The sequence below is a fragment of the Engystomops pustulosus genome, chromosome 9 (assembly GCF_040894005.1).
Source record: "Engystomops pustulosus chromosome 9, aEngPut4.maternal, whole genome shotgun sequence".
NCBI classification, from domain to species: Eukaryota; Metazoa; Chordata; class Amphibia; order Anura; family Leptodactylidae; genus Engystomops; species Engystomops pustulosus.
In genome coordinates, this window is record NC_092419.1 from 105,611,606 (window position 1) to 105,635,185 (window position 23,580).

General features: G+C 44.6%; 1 protein-coding gene across 2 annotated transcripts; it reads left to right on the forward strand.

Annotated features, from left to right (window-relative positions):
• Positions 1-739: 739 nt before the first annotated feature.
• Positions 740-22,492, forward strand: SLC34A3 (solute carrier family 34 member 3). 2 transcript variants are annotated; one of them, XM_072125291.1, is made up of 13 exons: positions 740-774; positions 14,287-14,430; positions 16,429-16,536; positions 16,625-16,753; positions 16,837-16,980; positions 17,108-17,219; positions 17,333-17,528; positions 17,644-17,739; positions 17,854-17,971; positions 18,137-18,304; positions 19,963-20,079; positions 20,360-20,484; positions 21,380-22,492. In XM_072125291.1, the coding sequence occupies exons 2-13, from the start codon at positions 14,331-14,333 to the stop codon at positions 21,890-21,892; spliced, it is 1,926 nt and encodes a 641-aa protein (XP_071981392.1). In that variant the 5' UTR covers positions 740-774; positions 14,287-14,330; the 3' UTR covers positions 21,893-22,492. The 2 variants fall into 2 exon arrangements, with proteins under 2 accessions (XP_071981392.1, XP_071981391.1); XM_072125290.1 differs by lacking the exon at positions 740-774 and adding an exon at positions 11,392-11,477.
• Positions 22,493-23,580: the final 1,088 nt, after the last annotated feature.

The window sequence follows — 23,580 nt, forward strand, 5'->3', positions numbered from 1 at the left end:
GGTAATTTGAAGTGGCTTGTCATGGGAGCACTGTGACTAAAATGGAGGTAATGTGAAGGGTATTGTATTGGGGGCACTGTGACTGTAATGGAGGTAATGTGATGGGGATTGTAGTGGGGGCACTGTGACAGCATTGGGTATAATGCGAAGGGCACTGTAATGGGGGTAATGTGACTGCAATGGAGGTCATGTGATGGGAATTGTAGTGGGGGACTGTTAATACAATGGAGGCAATGTCATAGTACTGTAATGGGGGCACTGTGACTACAATGAGGTAATGTGATAGTAATGTAAAGGGGCACTGTGACTAAAATGGAGGTAATGTGAAGTGGATTGTAATGGGGGCACTGTGACTGCAATGGGTATAATGTGAAGGGGATTGAATTGGGGGCACTGTGACTACAATGAGGTAATGCGATAGTAATGTAATGGGGCACTGTGACTAAAATGGAGGTAATGGGAAGTGGATTGTAATGGGGGCACTGTGACTGCGATGGGTATAATGTGAAGGGGATTAAATTGGGGACACTGTGACTACAATGAAGGTGATGTGCTGAGGAGTGTAATGGGGGCACTGTGACTACAATGAAGGTGATGTGCTGAGGAGTGTAATGGGGGCACTGTGTCTACAATGGAGATAATGGGATGATGATTGTAATGGGGGGCACTGTGACTGTGTGGAGGTAATTTTATAGTAATGTGATTGGGGCACTGTGACTACAATAGGGGTGATGTGCTGAGGAGTGTAATGGGGGCACTGTGACTGAAGTGGAGGTAATGGGATGGGGACTGCACTGGAGGTAATGTGAAGAAGATGGTAATGTGGGCGCTGTGATGGTGACTATAATGTGGGCGCTGTGATGGTGACTATAATGTGGGCGCTGTGATGGTTGTGAGGATACTTTGGGTATATAACAGGACGCTATTCTGTGGATCTGAGACTATGATGATATCGGCCTTGTTTATCTTTCAGTGAGACTGGCTGTGTTGCCCATAGCAACCAATCATAGCTCAGCCTTCATTTCTCTAGAGCATTCTAAGAAATGAAAACAGAGCTTCCATTGGTTGCTATGGCCCTTCTATTATCAGTTCAGCTCTAATAATTTAGCACTAGAGTATTTGAGGAAGGGCAAAATGGCCGCCATCACCCATCATAACCTCTTGTGCAACACTTTGAAACTGAGTACACAACCAATATGGCCGCTTTCACAACTCTCAATGCTTGTTACCAGGGCTAACCCAGTGCTGCTAGGCGGTCCCACATAAGGCTGTACATAAGGAATCCATGGGGGTGAGGGGACTGTACATAATGAATCCATAGGGTGTGAGGGGGCTTATACAAAATAACTATGAGGTGGCTGTTTGGGATGATAAACTAGGGAATATTTTAGGGACTGTTTTAGTTTCCGAATTTTTAATTCTGCCAAGTGAGTTCACTGCAGAGGGGCCACTGAGGCTCTGTCACCCAGGGGCCACTGAGGCTCTGTCACCCAGGGGCCACTGAGGCTCTGTCACCCAGGGGCCACTGATACCCAGAGCTGACACTGCTTGTTACACATCTTCCCTAGTTGTCAATCCCATATTTAACCAGCATAACCAGTCAGATGATATCCCCTATTGAACCTACAATAGTGGCCATATTGGCAGTCACCCAGCTTTCCCAGAGTCTGATAAAACTATAATCCACATGAATAGATTCTTTCTGTCCCATTTAAAGGGGGCGCGTGCCCTCATGCTCTGCGTCCGTCTGACGTGGCCTGTTGCGTCGGCTGGAACACATCGGAGGATATTTTAGACAGCGGAGCTGTCTTGTGTTAGATTTGTGAGGTGCGGCCTCATTTTTCCGTGCTCTGTTTGGGTTATTACAAGCTGTTCTGCTTTAGTTTGAGGTGTTTGAATCTCGGTAAAAATAGTTTTGACGTGAGACATGCCAGGGATCGTCTTTCCTGTTTGATCCCCTGATTCCTGCCTCTGTGGGGTCACACTCACATTTATCCTCCTTACAGATGCCACGTCATGGGATTTTCATCTTATTATTGTTCTAAATTCTCCTAAAATTGGCATTTAGGCACTAAAACGGGCCGTATATGGGAAGATTTACCCATCGTCTGACCCTTAAAGGACCATACACAACCTTACCACATGATACTATGGTCAGGGGCGTAACTTGAGGGGGTGCAGAGGTTACGGTCGCACCTGGGCCCAAGAGTTTTAGGGGGCCCTTATGGTGTCACTTTCCCATATGAGAAGACTATTACTATAAACCATACATTATAGTCGGGGGCCTGGCATAGACTTTGCACTGGGGCCCATCAGCTTCTAGTTACGCCACTGACTATGGTAGATATTAGTACCTCCATTATTAAGCTGCTGTAATAGTGTTGACACCATGATATGAGCCCCATGGTCTATAAAGTCTAAGGGTTTTTAGATTTGTTTATGTGAATATAATTGTGAAGATGTGTCATACATTGCACCAAAGCTGTAGGTCAACGCAAAAAGTGGTGGGTGAAAAGGGGGAATGTGGGACCTGTACTATAATAAAGGTATTATCACCAGTATGTAGAGTTAAGGCTACATCAATACTAAGCTTATGTATTTTAAGTTACACACACGTCTCAAACTTCTCACAGCTGAAGGTTTGCTACACTGCATCAGGTTCTCCTAGACTTTTGCACTGATAGATGAGTTGGAGGCGCCCTCTGCTGGTAGACGGTGTGTAGCATTGTGGTCACCAAATCAATCTAGCGGTGACTACACCATAGCTCCCAACCGTCCCGATTTTGACGGGACTTTCCCGTTTTTCGTACCTCTGCCCCGCGTCACGGGCAGCTATGAGATTGTCACGGATTCTCCCCCCAGGTCCCGCTGTGTCCCAGCGCTGTGTCCGCATAGTAAATACTTTGAAAGCCAGAACTGATAGTACAGAATGGCTTCTACAGACATCCGGCAGGGAATCCTTTTCAGAGAAGTGTCGGGCTTAGCGGAGAGCAGGGACCACGTCATCAGCTTCAGATCAGCATCTGTCCATATATGGTCACTGCATCTCCTAGGGTTCCCCAGAGCAGACATCGGGCAGGGAATCCTTTTCAGAGAAGTGTCGGCTTAGCTTAGAGAGCAGGGACCACGTCATCAGGTTCAGATCAGCATCTGTCCATATATGGTCACTGCATCTCCTAGGGTTCCCCAGAGCAGACATCGGGCAGGGAATCCTTTTCAGAGAAGTGTCGGCTTAGCTGAGAGCAGGGACCACGTCATCAGGTTCAGATCTCTGTCCATATATGGTCACTGCATCTCCTAGGGTTCCCCAGAGCAGACATCGGGAGGGAATCCTTTTCAGAGAAGTGTCGGCTTTAGCGGAGAGAGCAGGGACCACGTCATCAGGTTCATATCACCATCTGTCCATATATGGTCACTGCATCTCCTAGGGTTCCCCAGAGCAGACATCGGGAGGGAATCCTTTTCAGAGAAGTGTCGGCTTTAGCGGAGAGAGCAGGGACCACGTCATCAGGTTCAGATCAGCATCTGTCCATATATGGTCACTGCATCTCCTAGGGTTCCCCAGAGCAGACATCGGGCAGGGAATCCTTTTCAGAGAAGTGTCGGCTTAGCTGAGAGCAGGGACCACGTCATCAGGTTCAGATCTCTGTCCATATATGGTCACTGCATCTCCTAGGGTTCCCCAGAGCAGACATCGGGCAGGGAATCCTTTTCAGAGAAGTGTCGGCTTAGCTTAGAGAGCAGGGACCACGTCATCAGGTCAGATCAGCATCTGTCCATATATGGTCACTGCATCTCCTAGGCTTCCCCAGAGCAGACATCGGGCAGGGAATCCTTTTCAGAGAAGTGTCAGCTCAGCTGAGAGAGCAGGACCACGTCATCAGGTCTGATCAGCATCTGTCCATATATGGTCTCCAGGGCTTCCCCAGACACAAGCGCTTTATTTAATTAAATTACATAAAGTTTTGCCCAGGCTGAGATTCAAACCTGGGACCCTCTGCACTGCAGACAGGAGCTTAACTAACTGAGCTATAAGCCCAGTGATACAGAGCTGAGGATTTCTGGTAACTAAGAAGTGTTATCTGCCACTGTTACATTGTGACACAGACTAATGCACTGATATATAGAGAGGGATCTTCTCAGAGATTATTATTGTAATTATTGAGACTATTATTATTATTATAAATGTTATTATTTTTATTATTATGGAGACGATTATTAATAATAGTAAAAATAATAATAATCATCTCAATAATAATAATAATAATAACAATAATAGTCGCAATAATTACAATAATCTCTGAGAAGATCCCTCCCTTTATACCAAGGCATTAACCCCTTATGGACGCAGGGTTTTTTCGCTCATTTCTCGCTCTCCACCTTCAAAAATCCATAACTTATTCATTTTTACGTGTACAGACCTGTGTGAGGGCTTATTTTGTGCGTAACAAATGTTACTTTCCCGTAATGTTATTTACTTTAACATGCCGTGTACTGCGAAGCTGAAAAAAATTTCCAAATGTAGAAAAATTGAAAAAAAAAACGCACGTGCACGTTCTTGTGGGCTCAGTTTTTACGACTTTGACTGTGCACTCAAAATAACACCTCAGCTTTATTCTTTGGTTCGGAGCGATCGCGGTGATACCAAATTTATATAGGTTTTATTGTGTTTTAATACATTTAAAAAAATTTAACAAATGTGTACAAAAAAGAAAAAAAAAATTTGCCATTTTCTGAAGCTAATAACTTTTTCATACTTTGGTGCACGGAGCTGGGGGAGGTGTCGTTTTTGGCGAAATGAGCCGATGTTTTCATTGCTACCATTATGTGATGTAAAAAGGTGTAAAAGTCGCATTTCGGACATTTGGGCGCCATTTCTTTTTTAAACTTTTTTTTTCTTTTTTTTTTCACTATTTTTTTAGACCATCTAGGGTTAATGTACCCAGATCGTTCCTATTATATACTGCAATACTTCTGTATTGCAATATATGGCATTTTTGCAGCTCATTCATTACAATGAGCCACTGGCTCATTGTAACGAATCTGCAGAAGCCAGATAGCTTCGGGTCAAACGAAGACCCGAGGCTACCATGGCAACCGATCGCCGCCCCCCCGATGACGTTCGGGGGCGCGGCGATCAGAATAAAGATGGCGGCGGCAACGGACCGGTTAATAGCCGCGATCGGTGCAAGCAACGACCGCGGTTATTAGCGGTGGGGGTTTGCTGCAATATGCAACAACCCCCACCCTTGTATGAAGAGGAGTCAGCCCGGGAGTTAGTTACCAAAATTCTAATCCATGATGATCGCAGAGCTAATAGCTCAGTGGGTTGGGGCGCTGTGTTATTATTGTTCATGGACACTGCAGGTTCTAGGTTCAAATCTGAATGAGGAAATTTTTTTTTATTTTTTAATTGAGATGATTTTTATCATTATAATATGGCTAAAATTTGGGGCGTGGCCAGGTAGTGATTGGGGGTGTGGCTTAGGGGGATCGCCGCGCCACACTACGCGTGCCGCCATTTTGTCCCTCTTTCCCTTTCACAGATGTTGGGAGGTATGCTACACTGTGACACAACAGTTAATTAATTGATCTTAATGTAATTCTCTGTACCAGTGTAACTAAAGGACCCCCAGAACGGTGACGGCCCCAGTGCCTCTATAAGAGTAATACCAACAGTGCCCCCGTAAGAGTGACACCCATAGCTACCCCCATAAAAGTGACACCCACAGTGCCCTCATAAGATTGTTACCCACAGTGCACAGATAAGAGTGATACCCACATACCCACAGTGCACCCACAAGAGTGATACCCACAGCTACCCCCATAAGAGTGATATCCACAGCTGCCCCCATATTAGTGATATCCACAGTGCCCCCATAAGAGTGATACCCACAGTGCCCCCATAAGAGTGATACCCACAGTGCCCTCATAAGAGTGATACCCACAGCTACCCCCATAAGAGTGATACTCACAGTGCCCCCATAAGAGTGATACCCACAGCTGCCCCCATAAGAGTGATACCCACAGTGCCCCCATAATAGTGATACCGACAGCTACCCCCATAAGAGTGATACCCACAGTGCCTTCATAAGAGTGATACCCACAGCTGCCCCTATAAGAGTGATACCCACAGTGCCCCCATAAGAGTGATACCCACAGTGCCCCCATAAGAGTGATACCCACAGTGCCCCCATAAGAGTGATACCCACAGCTGCCCCCATAAGAGTGATAACCACAGTGCCCCCATAATAGTGATACCGACAGCTACCCCCATAAGAGTGATACTCACAGTGCCCTCATAAGAGTGATACCCACAGCTGCCCCTATAAGAGTAATACCCACAGTGCCCCCATAAGAGTGATACCCACAGTGCCCCCATAAGAGTGATACCCACAGCTGCCCCCAAAAGAGTGATACCCACAGTGCCCCCATAAGAGTGATACCCACAGTGCTCCCATAAGAGTGATACCCACAGTGCCCTCATAAGAGTGATACCCACAGCTGCCCCCATAAGAGTGATACCCACAGTGCCCCCATAAGAGTGATACCCACAGTGCCCCCATAAGAGTGATACCCACAGTGCTCCCATAAGAGTGATTCCCACAGTGCCCCCATAAGAGTGATACCCACAGCTGCCCCCATAAGAGTGATACCCACAGTGCCCCCATAAGAGTGATACCCATAGCTGCCCCCATAAGAGTGATACCCACAGTGCCCCCATAAGAGTGATACCCACAGTGCTCCCATAAGAGTGATACCCACAGTGCCCTCATAAGAGTGATACCCACAGTGCCCTCATAAGAGTGATACCCACAGTGCCCCCATAAGAGTGATACCCACAGCTGCCCCCATAAGAGTGATACCCACAGTGCCCCCATAAGAGTGATACCCACAGCTGCCCCCATAAGAGTGATACCCACAGTGCCCCCATAAGAGTGATACCTACAGCTGCCCCCATAAGAGTGATACCCACAGTGCTCCCATAAGAGTGATACCCACAGCTGCCCCCATAAGAGTGATACCCACAGCTGCCCCCATAAGAGTGATACCCACAGTGCCCCCATAAGAGTGATACCCACAGCTGCCCCCATAAGAGTGATACCCACAGTGCCCCCATAAGAGTGATACCCACAGTGCCCCCATAAGAGTGATACCCACAGCTGCCCCCATAAGAGTGATACCCACAGTGCCCCCATAAGAGTGATACCCACGGTACTCCTGTAACAGTAATACCTGATCCCCCTCCTCCAACCCCCCAGATGATGGAGCAAGCACTTCTACAGCAGGTGCCATAGTTTCCCCAACCAGGCCACACACTTCACTCTCTGTTCCTCTGTCATGGTGACCAAGCAGAGCGGCAGTGTAAAGTATGGGGGGCGAGTAGGACGGGCTTATAAAGCCTCACGTGTCTGTGCTATTCTTGGTCTTGGAAAGACACTGGCGATCCGTCTCTCCCAACCTAAACAGCCAGGTGAATGTGTAACCAGGTGATCTCCGAGGAGAAGACGCACCACTGAGACGTCCACGACACGTGCAGGGGGTGCATGTCCCGTACACCAGAGACAAGGCGCGTCATAGAGTAAAGTCTAACAGTCCTAACAGAGGTGCTTGCATTCTACTCATGAACCAGGAGGAGCAGCATGAACAGATGAGGAAAGTGTGAAATCCACAATACCTGCCCACCAGGAGCTATAGACTGTATATACCACTGACCACCAGGAGCTATAGACTGTATATACCACTGACCACCAGGAGCAATAGACTGTATATACCACTGACCACCAGGAGCTATAAACTGTATATACCACTGACCACCAGGAGCAATAGACTGTATATACCACTGACCACCAAGAGCTATAGACTGTATATACCACTGACCACCAGGAGCAATAGACTGTATATACCACTGACCACAAGGAGTTATAGACTGTATATACCACTGCCCACCATGAGCTATAGACTGTATATACCACTGCCCACCAGGAGCAATAGACTGTATATATCACTGACCACCAGGAGTTATAGACTGTATATACCACTGACCACCAAGAGCTATAGACTGTATATACCACTGACCACCAGGAGCAATAGACTGTATATACCACTGACCTCAAGGAGCAATAGACTGTATATACCACTGACCACCAAGAGCTATAGACTGTATATACCACTGACCACCAGGAGCAATAGACTGTATATACCACTGACCACAAGGAGTTATAGACTGTATATACCACTGCCCACCATGAGCTATAGACTGTATATACCACTGCCCACCAGGAGCAATAGACTGTATATATCACTGACCACCAGGAGTTATAGACTGTATATACCACTGACCACCAGGAGCAATAGACTGTATATACCACTGACCACCAGGAGCAATAGACTGTATATACCACTGCCCACCAGGAGCTATAGACTGTATGTACCACTGCCCACCAGGAGCTATAGACTGTATATACCACTGACCACCAGGAGCTATAGACTGTATATACCACTGACAACCAGGAACTATAGACTGTGTATAACACTGACCACCAGGAGCTATAGACTGTATATACTACTGACCACCAGGAACTATAGACTGTATATACCACTGACCACCAGGAGCTATAGACTGTATATACCACTGCCCACCAGGAGCAATAGACTGTATATACCACTGCCCACCAGGAGCAATAGACTGTATATACCACTGCCCTCCAGGAGCTATAGACTGTATATACCACTGCCCACCAGGAGCTATAGACTGTATATACCACTGCCCACCAGGAGCTATAGACTGTATATACCACTGCCCACCAGGAGCTATAGACTGTATATACCACTGCCCACCAGGAGCTATAGACTGTATATACCACTGCCCACCAGGAGCTATAGACTGTATATACCACTGACCACCAGGAGCAATAGACTGTATATACCACTGACCACCAGGAGCTATAGACTGTATATACCACTGCCCACCAGGAGCAATAGACTGTATATACCACTGCCCACCAGGAGCAATAGACTGTATATACCACTGCCCTCCAGGAGCTATAGACTGTATATACCACTGCCCACCAGGAGCTATAGACTGTATATACCACTGCCCACCAGGAGCTATAGACTGTATATACCACTGCCCACCAGGAGCTATAGACTGTATATACCACTGCCCACCAGGAGCTATAGACTGTATTATGTCCATTTGATAATCCAGACTATCCAATAATCCGGTGCTGGATGAAAGGAATTTCCTGCATATGACGACCGCTGAGGAGAGTTACTTTGTCCTCAGAGAAATCTGCATTTTAGTGAAAATCTTGTAAGAATATTTCCTCCTGGATACATTAAGTATGTGCGAGATTCATGAGCGCCCCCCGGGGAGCGCGCTGCGCACTTCATCCCACCACCATATCCCTTAATGGGTTTAGTACTTAAGAGCGCTGCGCGGCGCACAATCCGTATCCGCGTCTCCTGCCCCCAGCAATCTCATAATAAGGCAATGATGCATATTAATGGCGGGACGGGGGGGTGGGGGGTCATGGATTCCCACCATCCCTCCCAGCGATTCCTCCTTGTACAAGTCTCAGGATTACATCATCCATAGAAGTTTGTTCAGAGTTGCTGTAGTATAATATTATTACAGTGTGTCAGCCTTTACTGTGTTTCTAGAATTATATTCGCTAAGAGGCTCAATATGAACTTCTCTTACACTTCCCTATCCAGTAAAAGGGAATACGTATAACGTTACTTATTGGTGAAGTATCTGCAAAATCCCCCACTGGCGCCTAGCCTTCTCTTTGTGGCCTGGAGGCAGCTGGGGCCCAGAATACCGGAGTGGCTGGCGGTTACGGCCTAGGCACGATGCGGTCACGGTGCTTGGTATGGGGACCGGAGGACTGTCCTACAGCCTGGCAGGTCTCCAGCAGGTGGTGTATGCAAGAAATATGGAGGGAGAGGCTGACGGTTCTCCCTGGGGCAACCCCTGAGTGTCTGTAAAATAAGGGTAATGGATGGGGAGCCCTTGGTGGTAACAGCCATATCCAGGAATCAGACAGGGGCAACGTTGTGCAAATCAACTCACAGTTCTTTATTGAAAAGCAGGCAACGGCCACAATCTGATTCAGATTGAACTGAGTCCAAGTGGTGGAAGCTGCAGTTCTGGGTTTAAATCTCCAGACTTGACCTGGGTGCCAGGCAGTAGGCCCGAGGTACTAGAAGTTCCTGGGATTAATGGCTGGGGCAGCACTGAAGGTGTGCTGCTCACTCTCTGCGGAGACAGACCATGAGGTCAGACCACATGCCAGCAGGCGTTTTCTACTCCCCCTGGTCAGGTGGTAGCCCCTCTCCAATCACCTTCCAGCTTGCATAACAGACACATCATTGGACAATTATATACACCAGCTAACTGTTGCCCTGCCAAGCAGTATCTACATCTGCAATTACACAATATTCAGATTCCAGAACCTTCCTATAGTAGTGATCAATCTCCCTTACAGCTCCTGACCTGAGGAGGGCGCTATTTGCAACTAACAGTCTGCCTATGCATTGGCAGGGGTGTTGCATGTCGGTCTGCACTGCTGTCCTAGCATTATATTCACAAACCAGGATTTGGAATAGGCTATAATGTGTTTTTTATAGTTTTTATTCTTGTAGTTTTCTGTTCTCATGGGAAAGGGGCATCTTATGTTCCCCCTAAGGCTTCTAGGCCTGAGTGCGGCTTCTGCATCCTTTGAAGTTACACTGTTCCCTGTATGAGACAATGGGGCACATTTACTTACCAGTCCGAGACGTGATCGCCGGAATGCACATCTGCTGCGATCCATGTAGATCCTGCGTCCGATATGCTGCATGTGTCGCTCCCTGCAGAGGTCCGCAGGAGTTCACCTTCTCCCCGGTGTATGGCTTGCGACACAAATTTGAAGGTTAAATCCTGCGCGTATTCCGAATCCGTCGGATTGTCCGATGGCCCGCCCCCCGATTTGTGACGCGTGAAAGCCATCGCGATTGCGACACAATCTGATCTCATGCGATGCAATCCCTGAAAACTCGGGAAAAAAGACGAAAATGCAGCTACGGGACCCTTAGTAAATAAGCCCCAGTGTGTCAGTCCATACTGTAGTCCTGACATAGTATTCATGCACCAGGAAGCTTAGGATGAACAGAACAAGACCCAGGAGGAGGGGGTGCAATATTAATGGCCCCAAGTAAATGTAAGATGAGACGCTGTAATCTTGGTGCATGTGACAATAACAGTAAACAGGACAATCTCTGTGAGCAGCAGATGAGGACAGCGCCCCCCGCCAGGTAATTACACCGCGTCCCATTAGATGAGGCCAGTAAACATTAATAATGGGAGTGATTGAGAAGTGACAAGTGCTGATAGTGCAGAAAACTTTGCCCTCACCTCTGGAGGCGCTTATATAGGGCTCACGCACCTCTGCTCCTGGCATCTGGGCCAGCTCAAGATCCTGCTCTCACTGGTAAGTGTCATGGGCGCTGCACCTTGAGGGGTCTTGTTCAGGGGGGTGGGGGGCATATTGATAAGATATAAATCTTAAATAAGAAAAGTTTTGGAAATTGGCACAGATAAAAGCTGTGGCCTAAAAATGATGTTTAAATTCCTTTAATTCCTCACCTTGTACCAGTCACTGGACCAAAAACTCTCCTCTGTGCCAGTCACTGCACCAAAACCTCTCCTCTGTGCCAGTCACTATAAAGACGCTTCTACTCTGTGCCAGTCACTGCACCAATGTGTCTTATCTGTGCCAGTCGCTGTACCATTTTCTCTACTCTGTGCCAGTAACTGCACCAATGTCTGTACCATGTGCCAGTTACTGTACCAATGTCTGTACCATGTGCCAGTTACTGCACCAATATGTACACTCTGTGCCAGTCACTGCACCAATGTGTATACTCTGTGCCAGTTGCTGCACCAGTGTCTCTGCTCTGTGCCCATTGCTGCACCAATGTCTCTGCTCTGTGCCAGTCACTGTTCGATTGTCTCTATTCTGTGCCAGTTTCAGCACCAATGTCTGTACCATGTGCCAGTTACTGTACCAATGTCTGTACCATGTGCCAGTTACTGTACCAATGTCTGTACCATGTGCCAGTTACTGTACCAATGTCTGTACCATGTGCCAGTTACTGCACCAATGTCTCTGCTGTGTGCAGGTTAATGCACCAATGTCTCTACACTATACCAGTAACTGCTCTAATTTCTGTATTCTTTGCCAGTTACTTTACCATTGTCTATATTCTGTGCAATTTACTTTTCCAATGTCTCCACTCTGTGCCAGTTGCTGCACCAATGTCTCTGCTCAGTGGTTGTTACTGTACCAATGTCTCTACTCTGTGTCAGTAAATACACTAATTTCTCTGCTTGGTTCCAATTACTGCACTAATTTCTCTACTTTGAGCGAGTTACTGTACCATTGTCTCTATTCTGTACCCATTACTGCATCAATATGTCTTTTCTGTACCAACTTGCCGCCTCAATGCCTCTACTCTGTGCCAGTTACTGTACCATTGTCTCTATTCTGTACAGAGGAGTTTGAGGAAGGACAGAGGAGTCTGGGGAGAGACAGAGGAGCCTGGGGAGAGACAGAGGAGCCTGGAGAGAGACAGAGGAGACAGAGGAGCCTGGGGAGAGACAGAGGAGCCTGGGAAGAGACAGAGGAGCCTGGGAAGAGACAGAGGAGCCTGGGAAGAGACAGGGGAGCCTGGGGAGAGACAGAGGAGCCTGGGAAGAGACAGAGGAGCCTGGGAAGAGACAGAGGAGCCTGGGGAGAGACAGAGGAGTCTGTGGAGGGACAGAGGAGTCTGTGGAGGGACAGAGGAGTCTGTGGAGGGACAGATGAGTCTGGGGAGAGACAGAGGAGTCTGTGGAGAGACAGAGGAGTCTGTGGAGAGACAGAGGAGTCTGTGGAGAGACAGAGGAGTCTGAGGAGAGACAGATGAGTCTTGGGAGAGACAGAGAAGGCTGGAGAGAGACAGAGGAGTCTGGGGAGACAGAGAGGAGTCTGGGGAGGGACAGAGGAGTCTGTGGAGAGACAGAGGAGTCTGAGGAGAGACAGATGAGTCTTGGGAGAGACAGAGAAGGCTGGAGAGAGACAGAGGAGTCTGGGGAGACAGAGAGGAGTCTGGGGAGGGACACAGGAGTCTGAGGAGAGACAGAGGAGTCCGGGGAGAGACAGAGGAGTCTGGGGAGAGACAGAGGAGTCTGGGGAGAGAGAGAGGAGTCTGGGGAGAGACAGAGGAGTCTGAGGAGAGACAGAGGAGTCTGAGGAGAGATAGAGGAGTCTGAGGAGAGACAGAGGAGTCTGAGGAGAGATAGAGGAGTCTGAGGAGAGATAGAGGAGTCTGAGGAGAGACAGAGGAGTCTGGGGAGAGACTAAGGAGAAAGAGAAATCTGGAGGAGCACTATAGGTTATGGAGGGTACAGGTCGAAGTCTGTGGAGGGGTCTTGAGAAGGACAGAGGATCCTGCGGAGGGACAGAGGAGCCTGGAGAGAGACAGAGTGGATTTTGGTGAATAGCAGATCTGGAAGGGGGCAGAGAACCTGGTGCAGGATTCTATTGGAGGAGCAGAATAGAAGAATCTGTGGGGGATTGGAAGTGGACAGAGTGGTTTGGAGGAGACTTGAAATACTATGTGCTGCTGTGAGACCCATCCATTATCAGTCTGGGCTCCCCCCCCCCCTCCTCTTAAGGTCATTACACCATGTGGCAGAAGACACCTTTGCTGCAACAAGGATAACATTCACAGAAAAAGCAGAAACAGCCATAAATAATTACAACCTTCCTAGAATCTGCTGCACTTTGTACGAGTGGAAAATGTACAGAAACAGCTCAGGATCCCAGGAAAATATTTGCAGAGCGGCAAGAGCTAAAAAAAAACATTTTGATTACATATGTAGACTGAGGTGTGAAGTACATGAGTCTTTAAGGGGTTCTCCTCCCATAACTTAAAGTCAATGGTTTATCCTCTCTCATTATACGGTCATGGCTGTAGATGTCCCCAAGCCCCAACAGTAGACATTATGTCTTCTGGTGGTCTATCACTAGGCCATGTCCACTAAATAGGACAGAAAGGGAACTTGTGCACCCTCCGATCGGCCAGTGACCCTAGAGCACTTTATCAATTTTTGACGGGGGGGTTGGATGATCTCCAAAGCTCTTCCCAATGTTGGACCATCAATGAGGTCAATGAGGTCTCTTTCAAGTTAATGTTGAAAAATAACCGAAAAATATATATGTTCCATGGTAGTAAATATGTTTCTTCTGTCTGCAGAGTAACACCAGACTTGACAAGAGTCTGAGAGCAAAGTTACCAACATGCCATTTACCACCAACAACCCACAGATGCCATTGTCCGACATGAAGAAGAACATTGATGACACCCCCGTCAAGGTCCCACTGGAGGATATTCCCATTGGTAAGTCTTAAATGCATGACTGGAGGTAGATGCAATAGATTCATTGGGTATTGGGATGAGTTGGCAAAATCTGAATGACTGCCCCATTGTGATTTCTGCTCCGAAGCTCCACGTTGGCTCAGTGTAGTCAAAGAGAGTAACCGTAGATATAAAAGTTCTTCATTCCTTCTCCTAGCCATCACTTGTTGCCTCTCCCGTCCTCCAGAAACTGACAACAGATGCTAAAATATCACAATTATCATAACTGAATCCAATTATAGAGGTAATGATGTCAGACGGAGTGAATTATAGACACAGATCAATAATGAATGACTGCCATTTACAGATAACAGCTCCATACATCTGCGCTTATATGAAAGTGTTCACACGTCGCAGTCAAGGCTGTTATTAACTTCCCTCAAGTAGTAATGGATCTCTAAAATGGTCCGCATAGAGATGTTCCAATGAAGGATTTTAAGGTCAATTCAAAATTTTAGCCTCCCTCGGCTACTAAATAGAATCAGAATTTGCTAAAAAGTTAAAAAAAATCTGATCAATAGTAATGCGTGTGATTTAAAATAGAAAAGTCTGAACACTGGAAAATCTTATTAAAATTGAATAATAGTGGTAAATCTAATTAAAATGTAAAAAAAAAAAAAATCTGATTTATAGTGAAAAACAAGAGTGAGATTACCAATTTAAAGTCGAAAATCTGATAAATATTGAAAAAAATCTAATTAAATGTGAAAAATCTTACTAGTGGAATGTTAAATATTGGTTATTGTTGGAATATTGGATTAATAGCCAAAAACCTGATTAGCAGCGTAATATCTGATAAAAATATTTTAAAAAATCTGATTAATAGTGAAAAACAAGAGTGAGATTTCCAATTTAAAGTCGAAAATCTGATAAATACTGAAAAAATCTCATTAAAAATGAAAAATCTTACTAGTGGAATGTTAAATATTGGTTATTGTTGGAATATTGGATTAATAGCCAAAAACCTGATTAGCAGCGTAATATCTGATAAAAATATTTTTTAAAATCTGATTAATAGTGAAAAACGAGAGTGAGATTTCCAATTTAAAGTCGAAAATCTGATAAATACTGAAAAAATCTCATTAAAAATGAAAAATCTTACTAGTGGAATGTTAAATATTGGTTATTGTTGGAATATTGGATTAATAGCCAAAAACCTGATTAGCAGCGTAATATCTGATAAAAATATTTTTTAAAATCTGATTAATAGTGAAAAACGAGAGTGAGATTTCCAATTTAAAGTCGAAAATCTGATAAATACTGAAAAAATCTAATTAAAAGTGAAAAATCTTACTAGTGGAACGTTAAATATTAGTTATTGTTGGAATATTGGATTAATAGCCAAAAAACCTGATTAGCAGCGTAATATCTGATAAAAATATAAAAAAATCTGATTAATAGTGAAAAATCTAAATAAAACTGAAAACATTTATTAAAAGCGGAATATTGAATCAAATTTAAAAAAAAATGCATTAAAAGTGAAATATGTAATTAAAAGTGAAAAATAAGATTACCGTATATACGTATAAGCCGACCCAAGTATAAACCGAGGCCCCTAATTTTACCACAAAAACCTGTGAAAACCTATTGACTCGAGTATAAGCCAACGGTGGGAAATGCATTGGTCACAGCCTCCCCAGTATATAGCCTGTCGGACCCTGCCCCATAGTATATAGCCAGCACCTGCCCCCCAGTATATAGCCTGCCAGCCCATATCCCCCAGTATATAGCCAGTCCCCTGCCCCAGTATATAGCCAGCAGCGGGGGAAGCCAGAAAGATGAGTTTTTTTATATTTTTCTTACTCGAGTATAAGCCGAGTTTGGGTTTTCAGCACATTTACTGTGCTGAAAAACTAGGCTTATACTCGAGTATATATATGGTAATAGTGAAATCTAACCATTGGTGAGGATAGAGGGGTAAGATGAAGAGTGGGTCCTTAGGTCATGAGACCTAATACTAATATGTTGTTTACTCTTTAGGCTCCACCTACTCCTTATCTATGGATTTGGTACCACCTGAAGAAGCAAATGAAGAATTTGATCCTTGGGCTTTACCAGAACTTCAAGCTTCGGGTCCATCATGGAAAGGTGGGCTATATTTTGTGTTTTTCTCATTAGTAAATCCAATGATTTTTCCTTGGCACCACTGGTAACACCACATATGTTCATTCTTTAGAGCTGAACAACACGCAAAGGGTAAAACGAGTCGTGGTTGGGTTAGTGAAAGGTTGTCTTCTCATTGGGTTCCTCTACTTGTTCATCTGCTCGTTGGACGTTCTGAGCTCAGCTTTCCAGCTCGTTGGAAGTAAGTGACTTGTGATCCTCCATGAGATGTGTCTCCACCATCAGGGGTGTAGCAAAGGTCTCAATATATGTCTTGTGTTTTAGGTAAACTGACGGGAGACATTTTCAGTGATAACGATGTCCTTGCCAATCCCATCGCTGGCCTGGTCATTGGCGTTCTGGTGACAGTCTTGGTGCAGAGCTCAAGCACCTCATCGTCCATCATCGTCAGCATGGTCTCTTCTGGAAGTAAGGACTTGTTGGGTAGTCATGATCTTGAGTTGGATGTTGGCCCAGTCTACATCTCACCGATGTTGGGTTGAGTTTGGTCAATGAAGAACTCTAAATTCAACATGGATTCCTTTTCCTTCTGTAGTTTTGAACGTCAGAGCTTCTATTCCCATCATCATGGGGGTCAACGTTGGAACATCGGTAACCAGCACTTTGGTGTCTTTAGCCCAATCCGGAGACCGCAATGAGTTTCGAAGGTACAATCCTTGAGTTTGTGGAGAACTTACGGTCAATGTTGGTTATGGGTCATATGTAAATGTTATATCCTCTACCCAATCTCCATTATTTCATACAATTTGGTTGGTTCCAGGGCATTTGGAGGATCCGCCGTGCATGGTATGTTCAACTGGTTGACCGTCATCGTTCTGCTTCCTATCGAGCTCGGCACCGGGTATCTCTTCTACGTCTCTGACGCCATTATCAAGAGCTTTAACATCCAAGGCGGAGCCGATGCCCCTGATATCCTTAAAGTCATCACCAGACCCTTTACTGACCTTATCATCAAGGTAAGACGCCCCCTTCAATGTATAAATACTACGTTTTGACTGATATTACTTTTGATGATATCATCCACAACCCTCATGGTTTTGGCTCAGATGTGTTGTTCTTTATGTCTCGTAGCTGGACAGCTCCGTTATCGCTGGCAACGCCGTCGGAAATCCCGAATTTGCAAACAAAAGCCTGATCAAGAGATGGTGCCTCACCACCCAGACCAATGTAAGTGTGGGCATTACCAGACAACTGGAGGCGCTGTTCCATTAGTCTCTATGGAATGTATGTGGTGAGAAGTGGTACTGCATGTCCCAAAATTGGATTTAATTCTTATTGCAGGTAACAGAATACACCCCGGTTACAAATCTGACAAACTGCAGTGCCGTCACATGTTTCACCAACGCCAGCGGGACCTTTGTAGAGAATACGGTCACTGTGAAAGAGAATGTGGAGAGATGTAAGTGGGGGACAGAATTGGGGGTGTCATCGATGCATATTGTGAATTTTAGCATTTGGGACAAACCCCAACCACCACTCCTTTAACCCTCAATAACTCCCATTCATGGGCAGGTGTTACTATTGTTCCTGATACATTGTAACAGAACATCTTCTTCTTTCTCAGGTAAACATATTTTTGCCTATGCCGACCTCCCAGACATTGCGGTGGGCTTCATCCTCCTGACCGCCTCTCTGCTGGTTCTCTGCACATGTCTCATTCTCATTGTGAAACTTCTAAACTCCGTCCTGAAGGGTCAGATCGCTCATGTCATCAAGAAGATCATCAATGCAGGTGAGATCTGTGACCGATATAAGGAAATAAATATATGGATTCTTGGGGCTTAGCTTAAATTTACTTATATTCATTACCTAAATACTCCTGTCCATCGTATGCGACAGCTATAGCCAATAATGTATCATATTGCATAGCAATAGTGACATCTGCTGGCAATAAGTCAGTATTACATACATCATTATATACAGGAGATCCCCAGGTTATACAAGCTGTACATATATCATTATATACAGGAGATCCCCAGGTTATACCGGCTGTACATATATCATTATATACAGGAGATCCCCAGGTTATACCGACTGTACATATATCATTATATACAGGAGATCCCCAGGTTATACCGGCTGTACATATATCATTATATACAGGAGATCCCCAGGTTATACCGGCTGTACATATATCATTATATACAGGAGATCCCCAGGTTATACCGGCTGTACATATATCATTATATACAGGAGATCCCCAGGTTATACCGGCTGTACATATATCATTATATACAGGAGATCCCCAGGTTATACCAGCTGTACATATATCATTATATACAGGAGATCCCCAGGTTATACCGGCTGTACATATATCATTATATACAGGAGATCCCCAGGTTATACCGGCTGTACATATATCATTATATACAGGAGATCCCCAGGTTATACCGGCTGTACATATATCATTATATACAGGAGATCCCCAGGTTATACCGGCTGTACATATATCATTATATACAGGATATCCCCAGGTTATACCGGCTGTACATATATCATTATATACAGGAGATCCCCAGGTTATACCGGCTGTACATATATCATTATATACAGGAGATCCCCAGGTTATACCGGCTGTACATATATCATTATATACAGGAGATCCCCAGGTTATAGCGGCTGTACATATATCATTATATACAGGAGATCCCCAGGTTATACCGGCTGTACATATATCATTATATACAGGAGATCCCCAGGTTATACCGGCTGTACATATATCATTATATACAGGAGATCCCCAGGTTATAGCGGCTGTACATATATCATTATATACAGGAGATCCCCAGGTTATACCGGCTGTACATATATCATTATATACAGGAGATCCCCAGGTTATAGCGGCTGTACATATATCATTATATACAGGAGATCCCCAGGTTATACCGGCTGTACATATATCATTATATACAGGAGATCCCCAGGTTATACCGGCTGTACATATATCATTATATACAGGAGATCCCCAGGTTATACCAGCTGTACATGTATCATTATATACAGGAGATCCCCAGGTTATAGCGGCTGTACATATATCATTATATACAGGAGATCTCCAGGTTATACCAGCTGTACATATATCATTATATACAGGAGATCCCCAGGTTATACCGGCTGTACATATATCATTATATACAGGAGATCTCCAGGTTATACCAGCTGAACATATATCAGTATATACAGGAGATCCCCAGGTTATACCAGCTGAACATATATCAGTATATACAGGAGATCCCCAGGTTATACCAGCTGAACATATATCAGTATATACAGGAGATCCCCAGGTTATACCAGCTGAACATATATCAGTATATACAGGAGATCCCCAGGTTATACCAGCTGAACATATATCATTATACCAGGTTCTTATCACTATTTTCCCTCCTTCAGATTTCCCATTCCCATTCAGCTGGCTCACCGGATATTTGGCGATCATCGTTGGTGCTGTCATGACCTTCGTGGTGCAGAGCAGTTCTGTATTCACCGCGGCCATTGTTCCTTTAATGGGTAAGTGATACAGAACACATTTCTCAAATCTGTACATGTTGTAACACAATCGTCTGTGATACATAATTTTTTTTTTTTTTACAAAACTGCTCCCCTTCTGCCCATAGGCCGTGTCTGGTATTACAGCTGCATTTACTTAAAGTGGACTGAGCAGCAATACCTGGCATAACCTATGGACTAATAGTTACCCTCCAGTGCCATTAAATCCATTGAGGACTCATCTTTTGTCCTGCACTTCACCCCACTATGAGATTATAACAATAACCCTCTTGTTTTTTAGGTGTTGGTGTCATAAGCATGAACAGAGCCTACCCCTTATTCTTAGGATCTAATATCGGAACCACCACCACAGCGGTCCTGGCGGCCTTGGCCAGTCCTGCAGAGTCCCTCAGTGAATCTGTACAGGTATTTTGACTCTTTATACCCTGACTGTCCAGAATATGTGGGGGGCGCTACAGTAGACCATATTACAACTTCAGAATATTAGGCAGACACTGACCAGTGTAGTAGATCATCACTTAATATAGAAGGCCAAAAACGGCATAGGGTCCATCTTTCCTTATAGAGAGTAGATGATCCAGGGGGCCTCTACTACTAGTTATGGAGCCATGTGTGGTCTTAAAGGGTCCCTCCACCATAAAAACAAAAGGTGTTTTCCAGAAACATCTCTACTCTTGTCTATGGACCATAACTGGCATCATAACTCATCCCTTCTTAGACGATCTGCAGAACCAGGCACGGTCCAGGGCAAGGGTGGTGAAGTTATGGTCCTGGTCAAGGTATTTAAGATGGAGCCATTGAAAGAAGATACTAGAAGAAGAGTTGGGGCTCCATATCACGAAGAGTAGGATGTAACTCCCTTAGATACCACCAGCCCAAACAAAACCCAGGAATAGCATTGGTCGTTGAGACACCAACGTCAGAGGTTGTTATAGGGTCCATGGATGGATCAAGTCAAAACACCATCATCTGGGACACCAGAAGGGGTTTCCTATTTCGACTTACCACCAGCCCCCATAGACAGCCCTGTTATAGCCCTACAGGAGTAGACTAGTTATCCGCTTGGGTGATTCCAGCTACCGGACAAAGTCCGACAGTAGAACCTCCAGACCTGCAGATTCCAGTGAGAGAGTAGACAATACTTCAGACGTCCTCGTATGACCCTCCACGGCTAGGCACGGGAGATTGGGTGGCTGCCAGGTCAAGTAACAGTTCACACTAGTCTGAAAGAAATTCCAACCCCATTGATTGGTCTATATGTTTTATGGTATACAACAAATGGTCTTCTTCTGGGTTCTAGGTGGCGTTCATCCACTTGTTCTTCAATCTCTCCGGCCTGGTCCTCTGGTATGTCGTTCCATATTTCCGACTTCCAATCCACGTTGCCAAGAAGTTTGGAGATATTACAGCCAAGTACCGCTGGTTTGCCGTCTTGTACTTGCTCCTCAGCTTCCTCATCCTACCTTTGGCCATATTCGGCTTGTCCATGGCTGGATGGATTGTCTTGGCCGCCGTCGGTGGTCCTCTACTCTTGGTCTTCATCGTGGCCATCATCATTAACATCCTTCAGAAGAAGTTCCCTAAGGTTCTTCCCCGCTTCTTGAAGAATTGGGACTTTCTTCCGATTTGGCTCCACTCCTTGGCCCCCTGGGACAGGCTCATCTTCAAGATGTGCGGGTGCTGTTGTAAGAAGTGCTCCCAGCACACAGACCACCAAGAGGAAAAACCAAAAGATCTCCTCCCCGTGGACATCCTATCCCCCGAGAAGCACTGCTACGACAATCCGGACTTTGTTCAATCTCAAAACCTATGAGGGTGGTCTACACTCCCCTCCCCCTAACAAAAGACTAACCAGAACCTCTCTGGACTCCAAACTTACCCCCAAGAATTATTTATATCAAAGAAAAATATTTTTTTGTATTTTGTTAAAATTCTAACTTTTTGTACACATAATAACGAGCTTTGTCCCAAAGGACCAAGTGGTGGGTCCAGGTCTGTTAAGGTGAGTGAGGCCGGGTCCTCAATATATAGGAACCACCCATCACAAGTAAGGTTTAGATGTCAATCTTTGCAGGGCTGTAGTGATAACCTCAGCAGAAGTAGTCCATTATTACTGCGGTGGCTCCCCCATATGTCTCCCATTACAAAAGCGTCAATTATCATTGCCTCCTTGTTGTCATTATATGAACCAGGGAGATTAGGATGAACAATGGTATAGGGGGACTTAAGAACTATTACAACATTTCAGAGGTAAAATTAATAAATGCATTAAATGAAGCTTATGATTGTGATTTAAGGGGCCCCCCAGATCTGATCATCTGTATAAACAATGCTTAATGCCTTCCTGAATTCTCTTATTCTGTAATATTCAGCAGATAGTTACAATATGGCAAAGATAGATGGTAAACCTTTCATATACGAAAAATAAAAAATAAAAAACAGGCTCCTTGTTTTCTTCGTTGTTTTCTATAATATTGAAATATAATAATGCCCCCTATATACAAGAATATAACAGCTATAACACTGCCCCCTATGTACAAGAATATAACTACTATAATACTACCCCCTATGTACAGGAATATAACTACTATAATACTACCCCCTATGTACAGGAATATAACTACTATAATACTGCCCCTATGTACAGGAATATAACTACTATAATACTGCCCCCTATGTACAAGACTATAGCTACTATAATACTGCCCCTATGTACAGGAATATAACTACTATAATACTGTCCCCTATGTACAAGAATATAACTACTATAATACTGCTCCCTATGTACAAGAATATAACTACTATAATACTGCCCCCTATGTACAAGAATATAACTACTATAATACTGCCTCCTATGTACAAGAATATAACTACTATAATACTGCCCCCTATGTACAAGAATATAACTACTATAAGACTGCCCCCTATGTACAGGGATATAACTACTATAATACTGCCTCCTATGTACAAGAATATAACTACTATAATACTGCCCCCTATGTACAAGTATATAACTACTATAATACTGCCCCTATATACAGGAATAGCACTACTATAATACTGACCCCTATGTACAAGAATATAACTACTATAATACTGCCCCTATGTACAAGAATATAACTACTATAATACTGCCCCCTATGTACAGGAATATAACTACTATAATACTGCCCCCTATGTACAGGGATATAACTACTATAATACTGACCCCTATGTACAAGAATATAACTACTATAATACTGCCCCTATGTACAGGAATATAACTACTATAATACTGCCCCCTATGTACAAGAATATAACTACTATAATACTGCCCCCTATGTACAGGAATATAACTACTATAATACTGCCCCCTATGTACAAGAATATAACTACTATAATACTGCCCCCTATGTACAAGAATATAACTACTATAATACTGCCCCCTATGTACAGGAATATAACTACTATAATAATGCCCCCTATGTACAAGAATATAACTACTATAATACTGCCCCCTAT